Genomic DNA, 9769 nt, shown 5'->3' with positions numbered 1-9769 from the left:
AATCAAGGCTTGACAAATTGCTGTCTAGACTGAATGATGAGCCTAGAGGCGGCTGTAATTACCTGTCCTCGATATCGTCATACATTCTTATACAAGATGATTAATTCACGATTTACTTCTGTTAGTACAGCTGCCTGTTTACTTTGTGTAAATTGTGATTATGTATCTAGAAGGTAAACTGGCAGTATGAAGTCACTGCACCTTCTAGCCGATCTCTCCCAGTTCCATAAAAATGAAACTCAAGGGACTAATTTGAGCCAGTTGAATGTAGACCAGGGATATCACACTGAACTCCGCAGGGGCACAGGACGCGACGGTTTTATTGCGTTTCAGTTCTTAACATTGTTCATTCAAATCACTGACCGGCTAGAATCCACACACGTGGTTTATTATTCAAAATATGCTTGCCAATTTAAAGGCACAACCTAAAACCTGCAAACATATGGGATTCGATTTAAGGCTGCCAGACAGCCTGCCCCCAATTTAAATGTTGTCCCTTTATCGCGCCTGACGCCAACTGAGACACTCCCTCTTGGCCGATGTTGAAGGAGCAGACCGGTTAGGTTTCAATTACCTTTGAAATTACACATTTGGTTTATTTTTCAGTTGATTGCATTTTGGGCTTAGTTTACCTGGTCGCCACATATTCAAAGTTACAAAGCTGATATTCGCCATCATTCAACAAGGGACCGGTTAACTACATCCCACGATCCCCGACAACGCCAAAATGTACATGTCTGTCCATCTCTGTCCATTAGTTTGTGCAAAATTAGGGCATGAGTTTCCTGACAGGACCTAAGTGCATTGCGTGCATGTGTTCAACCCACTGAGTAAGAGTTTACATTTGAATTAGATGAGCAATTCCAGCGATGAAAAAACACGGAAAAGGAAACTAAACCGCAATTTTGTTTGATATAATCGGGCGGGGCGTCATTGTGAATTTCTGCAGAACGAATCCCCGAACGAGTCATGCAACGTAGATTGTTAGTCGTAAATGGCACAATGTAACTTCAGCCCTGGATACAGAGATGAAGAGACGAATAACGTATTTTGGGGTGCTATAATCCGGCGACACCCGACCAATTCCGTAAAAAGAAAATCCAGGTGGTGCGGTGACGTAGGCTACTGGGATACATATTTTACAGGCCTATCGTCTATTCTGAAGACATTCAACAGCTCTTTTTGTGGTGGGCAACTGCAGCTGGAACAAGCAATCCTCGTCAACCGTGCTTTTCCTAAATGCTTTGGATGAAATATATGGAGGTTAATGCATTTAGGTTCGTGTTCATTTCTGAGCAAAAACAAAGATACGATTATTAAAGATTCGATGAGTACTGAATGCAGCATATAATAGGCCTACATTATTATTAGGAATTCTAAGAGATCACTAAACAGAAAGTAGGTTATAGCTAGTAGCTACCGCACCAAGAATTACCCCTGAAGTCATTCCCTAAGAAAAAAAAAGGACAAACAGAAAATGTTAGCCTATGTGTAAACGCTTTCAATCTACGAAACGCCTACTCAGAAAACTGCGTTTATCTGGTATTTACATCAAACTCCTTAGAAGTGAAACTTGCGGGACACCGGGATAAAACAATTCGAAATTAAGCAAGCCCCTTGTATACACGACTGTGCCATCCAGTTCTGTGAATTCAGTGCGTAAAACCGAAAGAAGTGTTTCCTGTAAATCAGTTGCGGGGAGGTGGAGCCACTGAATACACTTAAGCTTGCACGGAAAACAACGCCAGATTCTTGCAAAGCGCCACAGAGGTAAGAAACCCCTCTGTCTTCATTCCGACTAAAACTAACAGCTGTGGATTTACAGTGTCGATGAAAACAATATCGACCCCGGGTTTGTGGAAGTACCGCTTGAAGCGAATCAGGACCGCTAGCTCAAGGTCCACCTTCCAATTCGGTTCCAGTGCAGAAAATAGAGATTTTTGCCAGGACATTTCTAAACATTTCGGACGTTCAAAACCGACGGTAAGATTTGTTTTATACAACATTTGAAACTGATTCGGTAATTTTCTACTTGCAGCTGTGCTTCGATTTAATCGCAGAATTTTAACATGAAGCGCAGGCTGATGCATTAGGATTTCCAAGGTTATGGCAGACGTGGGAACTGCTGCTTTTTTTGTTCGGTTTTACGTCGCGTTATCGAAGGTGACAGGGTTTCGTCCTTATTACCCTACACGTTTTGCAAAATAGACTATGGGAGGAATTGGTGTCGTGAATGTATTTTTAAAATGCCTTTTAATTTAATGTAGCCTAAACGGTTTGCTGACCAAATTAAACGCAGCCCCCCTGGGTTGCATATGGAGAATTGATTTGGGAAAAGGCTGAGCAACAGGCATAATTCGCAGTGTTGTCAAGAATTATTTATTATTATTTAAAATTACATGTATACATTTACATGTTTTAAGATTTTATTTTGGGTTTAGGTGAGGGAAATATTCGATCAATGTGCCAAAGTAATCCGTGGAGGAGAGGCAGCTTTGATGAGTTGGGACTGCTCCCGCATTCTAAATCACTACGACCAGAAGATTAACCAGAAATATAAACGAGTATCGTCTGCCCCCGATTCTTGTTACATTCGGTTTGCTTGTTGAGTCTTGAATTTAAACGATTTCAGCCAATCGCAACCTAGTCGTTTTTCTGTACTTTCCCAGGGAAATCCTATGCATTTTTTTGTTGTTTTTTTTCCCCCTGAGAAAAGTTTTATTAGTTTACTTCTGCACACTGACCTGGAATTAATATTTCCTGGCAGGTGTCAGTTTTACAGTACTATATTTTCATTAAAAGAGTTTATGTCCTGATAAAAATAGTTGTTTTGTTTCTTAAATCACTTTCATATAAGACCAATTTAAGACAAAATAAAAAATTCAGATCAGTCACTCAAGTCCTATTAAAACAAATTAGGCTGAAATTGAGTTAGAGAAGGGTAGAGAAGTATCATTAAGCTGTACACTTAAACAAGACAAGAAAACCTTGCACCACAAGTTCATAGATTTTTATAAAAATGAGCTTTTGACAACAGGGCAGTGATCAATTAAAGAACAAAAGAAGATTTGTGTTTGTTAACAATGCATTCCTTTACGACTGGCACTATTCAGGATTAATCTTTCTTGTCCAAGAAGGACCCACTACCAAACAAGATGAGAATATATACACTGCCATTACTCAAAGCCGTCAGCCTAACCGGCCCTGCTTCCTTTGTCTCTTCTCAGGTCAGACTGGATGTGGGACGCTATGGGAGGCCGCATGGGCCGGCCCTTGTTGTAGGATGGTAGCGCAGGGCAATGTGGAAGGCAATGCATCAGCTGCACACAGAGAGGGGTCAGACCGTCAGCCGGCCGACCCCTTGCCCTGCCGACAGGGCCACCCGCACCCCCGGGCCCTGGCCCTGCCCCCACCACGGCCCCAGAACCTGGAGTACCCCACACACTTCCGCACCTTCAAAAACGTGGAGGACTTACACCTTATCACTGCCACCAGCACCATGCTGGAGACCAGCGGCTTCTACTGGGGGCCCATGGCAGTGGAGGAGGCCCACTCTCGCCTCAGGGGGGAGCCACTGGGAACCTTCCTGGTGCGGGACAGCCAGCAAAAGGACGTCTTCTTTACCCTGAGCTACCGGAGCCCCTCCGGGCCCGTCAGCATCCGGATAAACTTCCAGGCCTCCCGCTTCAGCCTGTCGGGCAGCAAGGAGTCTTTCGACTCATTGTTCAAACTTCTGGAGCACTATACCTCCACTCCACGGAAGAGCCTGACCAGGCCGTACAGGAAGGTGAGGCTACGCACTCTGCAGGAGCTGTGCCGGCAAAGAATAGTGCAGACATGGGGCAGGGAGAGGATCCACACCGTCCCGGTCAACCATATCCTCAAAGACTTCCTACTCTCATTTCCTTGCCGTTTGTGAAGAGCGCCGTCAGGTTTACAAAACAAAGGCAGTAAACCTCATCGGCAAGTCACGCGGGATATACTTGAGTTTCTGAGGCTATGCGTGGTTTTCAGCAACGTTATTCGTTGTAAAGCAAAATAGTTTTTTTTGTAGCAGACGATGCATTTTCTGAGGAAAATACAGACTCCAATAGCTTCATATTGAGAGTTTACATGACGGTGAATGTATACACTATGCAGGAAATGTCCATATCTTGCCCATCATATGTCTGCTATGCAGATCATTTCAGACACACACTGAAAAATACTTAATTATATAAATACTTAACATAAATAAATACTGTTTTTTTAAAAACTTATTAGCCTTTGTCTTTGTTTACCGTAGTTACTTGGGTTCGGCATGAGGTGCTACCAAGAGCATCTACTGCACAGCCTTGACAAATATGATTTTACATTTAAGAGGTCAAAGGAGGAAGGCCTCCTGCTCTCCCTTTCGAAAAGGTGTCAAAACACACTGTTAAAGAATGAAGCATTCATCCAACATTTTCATGAGAAATACCTTCATTCTACTGTACATGGCTGAGTCACAACAAAGAACAGATTTGGTTTTGAAACTCTAAAAGATTGTCTTTCCGGCTGTGATTTGTTCTCCAGCTTGGATATATTAGCAACAGCCCAATTGGTTCAACGTTGAGGGTTTATCTGCTTCGGATCAGAAACCTAAGAGGCTGCTCATGACGAATTGACATGCACCTGAAAGTGGAGCTCATGTCAGCCAGTAACTGGTTTCTGGAGCCATTTACGATAAATGCATGCAAAAAGCAAACAGGATCTTGTGTGAGGGAGGGACTTGTTTCTCTTTCTGAAAGTGAAGGTAGTGTGGAGTTGACGGTTCTGATAACAAAGAGGCGATGATCGCGCAATATAATTAGAAATTAATGATTGATATCAACCACCTTTTTGTGAGGTCCACCTCAGATTCAGTTAACAGTGATTTCTTTAAGCAATCAGTGTTTCAAGGATTGCTTGAATGTTGGTTGTCAACACTTGTTTGAAGAAATGGCAACCACGCACAAATTTGTTAATTGGTGTTGAGTACAACAAGCTAAAATTATATTTTCCACTTCACAGAAAAATAATATATAGTTAAAATCAAATTCCCATGAAAATCAATAGTAGACAATATGTAAAGAGTAGAATGCACTGAAGAAACCAAAATGAAAGTTATATTTGTAGGTCTAGCTAAAGATGATTTCAGTTTCATTTAATTTATCACACTGACATTTTAGATAGTGTTATTATAAAAGTTTGAAAGTATGACATGTATCACATGATGGCTACATTAATCCCCCATTAATTTAATATCAACACCTAAATCTTTACAGCTTGATTACTGAAACCTCTTCTGTTAGTTGTACTTCAGCCTCGTGGGCACAAGAAAGAGCTGTATGACTAACCTTTTCACTCAGGGAAATTCTGAAGGTTTTTCAAAGGAAACTCGTCTGAATGCGGTAAGATAGAGAATCCATTAACACTTCCCATTTCCCCATCTCACGCTCACTTGCAGGAATCATGTTCCTTGCCTGAAAAAGGGAATTGGATGCTAAATGAAACATTGCTGCTTATGCCCACAGGCTTTTTGGCAAGTGTGAGAGACCGCAAATACTCATGCAAATATAAGAAACATTCATGATTTTATTCAGTTCAGATAAATTCTGTGCCCTTTCATACAGTGAAGCAGCTGGATCAGTTAAATGCACAGCAAAAAAAGTAAGCCATTCTCAACAAGCATTTCAGTTTTACAAAACCTTATAGCCAAGACAGTACACATTTGCATTGTCAAGCAACTAGGAACTAAAAACAAGCTAATGTATTCTACTTGAGAAATCCTTGTTAAGACGAGTCATTTTTTTGCAGTGCATTTCACACGCACACTCGCACAGATCCTGTTTGTCAATCAGCACCACTTGGCCATCATCACCACCAGCCTTACAGATTTGTGTCGGTGATAACGATGGAGAAAGACGTTTCTCCGTATTGCCTCTTACAAGAAAAGGAGGCATCTGTACCTTGAGAAAAGTGCCTGCAGCGCTCAGACTCTGGTGCATGGGTTCCCAGCCAGAGAGGGGAGTCAGCTCAGCCAACAGGGCTGATTGGGACCAGACAGGGCAAGCAAAGCATTTGGATCAGTGCCTTTTCAAACAGATCAGACCAGGAAACACACACACACACACACACACACACACACACACACACAAGACGTAATGACCAGAGGCAACCTGCATAACTCAGGATATGTTACTCTAAAGCTATTCGAAGTCTAAGCTATGAGCTCTAAGCAAACAGGATGCAGCTGGGAAATGAAATGTGTAGGTTATTATTATTTTATTTGACCATGTGTGATTCCATACACCCTCCAGTTTCAAAGATGTCCAGGTAAAATGTGTGTGTGGGTGTAGTCTGTTTAAAAAAAAAATAATTTTTTTTAATCACAACCTTTCCTGTTCTCCGTCTGTACTGAAAGCAGTGAGCGTTTCTATCAAGCAGATATTGCCCCGTGGGTTCCGTCTGAACTGAAGCAAACCCACACTTGCTCACTCTGCCTCGGTAGGAGAGAATCGGATCCACGGGGCAAACTTCACAAGAAACCGCAAGCCCTGAACTTTTTATCTGAAGGACGTGGGAGGTGTTTAAAGTTTCGGGTAGTCTGCTTGGAGCTGCTAGCATCTTTAAATGTGGCTCATTTTAAAAACAGTTGAAAGGATGATGTGCACTCAAGAGATACCAAGGACACAATCAAAACACAACTGCAAAACAGTTTCCTGTCTCTATCGCATCGCACAGTAAAACGGATCAGACTGGGATGCAAGAATTCATATATATATATATATATATGGTCAAGAGGTTCAGCTGTTCTTCAGACCAAATGTCAGAATGAGGAAGAAATGTGATCCAAGTCACTTTGACCATGGAATGATTGTTGGTGCTAGACAGGGTGGTTTAAGCATCTCAAACTGCTCATCTCCTGGGAATTTCACACATAGTTTGCAGAGAATGGTGCAAAAAACATTATAAAACATTATACACAATCCTGTGCAAAAGTCTTAGGGACCTGTATAACATTCTGTACAGATAAGGTTCTTTCAAAAACAATGAAATAATTCAATGAAAGGTCCTAAATAAACGTACTATACATTTTACATTACATTTTAGTAATTTGGCAGAATAATTAAAAACTCAATCAAATCAATATTTTTATTGACCACCCTTTGGTGTTAAAACTGCATCACTTCTCTGAGGAATAGAAATGCAGGAGAGCATTGGCTAAGACAATCAGCAGGGAGGTTGTTCCAAGCATGTTGGAGAACTTGCCACAGTTCTCCTGCAGGCTTCTTGCTTCTGATCTGACAGCCTTGATCATGTTTGTGTGTAAAAAGCAGTCAATTGCTTACAGTAATACTTTACTTAAAAAAATAAAAAAAAAATAAAAATAAAAAAAAATACAAAAATGTCTCTGTAAAATGAAATCTTTTGTTAAATGAATATTTGGAAATCTCAAATGTTCTCTTTTATGCTAACACACACAAAGAAATAAACATACATATAATAAAGTCTAGGGTGCCTAAGACTTCCACACACACACACACACACACACACACACACACACACACACACACACACACTTTAAAAAAAGCATTTCTAATGATTCCACCATCACACGTTGCTAGAAATGTGAGTGACAGCAGCGTGTGACTGTGCGCTTGTGTAAGCAAGAAAATGAAATGTAGCAGAGTGACCTCGACCAGGAAACAGGGCCCAAAAAAAAACTTATTTGAGAGGAAATGACAGTCGAGTTTGATGGTGAGCCACATGCTGGTAAAAGGCTGTCTATACAGTCTATGCATGACTCAGACACAGAAAAATGCCGCCTGCTATGTCACCCGCATCACAACAAGCCAAATTAAGGGCCACTTTCAGGCAAGCTGATCAAATTTTCTTGAAAATATAAAACGGGTAAGCAAGTCAAACAGACAAGCAGGGCAATTATATGAGAAAAACTGTTATCGAGTTTGGTTTTTTTCCTTGATATAGCTAACACTTATTAACACAACATCGATTGAGTCTACTTACCTGGTGCATGCTTTGGATATTTCACTAAACTATTAACAATTATTAACAAAGCCGTAATGAATTTGATTCAACGCTGAACATTTCACTGTGAAAGGAGTGCATTTCATCTTCCGTGCAATAAGATCTGCTTGTCTTTAAATAGAGTTAGAAATAGAAATCCCCCACATACATCCCAGTAGAGCCACAGGGCCCAGGGTGGAGGAACTCCCCACAGACTGAAGGATAACGAGCAGTGGAGCCGTCTTCTGCGTGCCATGAGCAAAACAAACCGGCTCTTTACCAGAGCTGCAGCGACGAGCAACATGGCTCCAATTACCGTTATTAGAGCCAGCTCCCTTTTACAGAATGGAACGATCTCCTGGAACAACACTGAACTTCACAGGAAGAGATCGTTCTTACGTTAAGTGATACTGATGATCATTTCCTCTTATCTCAGGAACAATAACACCAAGATGAATGCATAAATAAATGAATAAACACTGCATTACAGCGGGTGGAGCCTCATTTTTTTACGAAATGCAGCTGGATATTTTCTGGAAAAACTGTGTAAGCATTGGCAGCTAGCCTCTGTTCAGGGCAAATCTGATAACTTGATGAATCTTGGCAGTATTAAAAAGCCATTAGCTCTGTGTTCATGGGGCAATACGCGAAACCGTCACATTCACAGTGAAAATGAATTTCCCCTGGGGACACCCCCGGAGAGCCAGAAGCAAAAGTATATTAGAGTAAACATTTATACACAATAAAAGGACAGTACCTCTTTGTGTAACTGAAGACACTGCAGCCCTCCAGGACTGGAGTTTGACACCAGGGCGGGGGGGGAACGCATCATTGTGTGGATGGGCCCCACGGGGCGATAAGAAATCCTGACTGTTCATGCGCCACTGTGGCCATATCCAGGTTGGGAGAGGTTCGCTTGGCTGGGACGATTCTTATCACTCACCAGTGACTCGTCAGGCTGCATGCGCAGGCTACTACTTAAATAAATATAATAAACATATAATTTGTTATTTAGCTGAAGCTTTTAGTCAATTAGACTAAGCGGGGGACAGTCCCTTCTGGAGAAACGTGGGGTTAAGGGCCCAACAGCTGTGCAGCTGTAATCGTGGACACCGCCTCGGTGGGAGTCCGGTCCAGGAACGCCGCGTCATCGTTTCCGTGGGAAAACGGCAGGGGGTCAGGGGAATGCGGGAGGGAGGAGATAACAGAAAAGGGCATGTCATGTGACCGACTTCACAAGATGGGCCACAAACCTTCCGCAAACTGGAGACTGTCGCTGGACGCCGTGTTCGTCCTGAGGCTTCCATGTCCCAGTCATGCCCCTACGGGCTACATGCACTGCATGTTCTTCAGACTGGGGTCAGTGAGAGATGACTGGGGATGGGCTGAGCAAGAAGCAGCAGCAGTGCTTTATGTGTTCCAAAAGAGAGCACGAGCGAGCAGAACTGAGCAGAAACGCATACAGCCTTACATTTCAAATCTGGACAGATCTTGAACCAACCACCACACTGGTTTCAGCCCACCAAGGGTTTGATGAGCTTTAGCTGGCCTGGGTTCCAACCATTAGTTCCAACCAATGACACACTACATCCAGACGCCTACCAGCAGTCATCACTGAGATATGAGAGGGAGACAAATTGCCTGCCCTTCAATCAGCGCTAGGTCTCTCCTGAAGTATTCAGTGGTTTAGTACCGTGTGCCATGAAGGGTGCAAAATAGTCACTCGCTCTCTAAGGAA

General features: G+C 42.4%; 1 protein-coding gene across 2 annotated transcripts; it reads left to right on the top strand.

The window, feature by feature from the left end:
- Positions 1-989: 989 nt before the first annotated feature.
- socs1a (suppressor of cytokine signaling 1a) lies at positions 990-4255 on the top strand. Of its 2 annotated transcripts, none has more exons than XM_061224436.1 (2): positions 990-1770; positions 3228-4255. In XM_061224436.1, exon 2 carries the CDS (start codon positions 3284-3286, stop codon positions 3917-3919), a length of 636 nt encoding a protein of 211 aa, XP_061080420.1. In that variant the 5' UTR covers positions 990-1770; positions 3228-3283; the 3' UTR covers positions 3920-4255. The 2 variants fall into 2 exon arrangements, with proteins under 2 accessions (XP_061080420.1, XP_061080419.1); XM_061224435.1 differs by having other exon boundaries at positions 990-1983.
- The last annotated feature ends 5514 nt before the right edge of the window (positions 4256-9769 follow it).

This window comes from Conger conger, chromosome 16, assembly GCF_963514075.1.
Source record: "Conger conger chromosome 16, fConCon1.1, whole genome shotgun sequence".
NCBI lineage: Eukaryota > Metazoa > Chordata > Actinopteri > Anguilliformes > Congridae > Conger > Conger conger.
The sequence above is the reverse complement of the archived record's forward strand: the minus strand, read 5'-3'. Positions and strand labels throughout refer to the sequence as shown.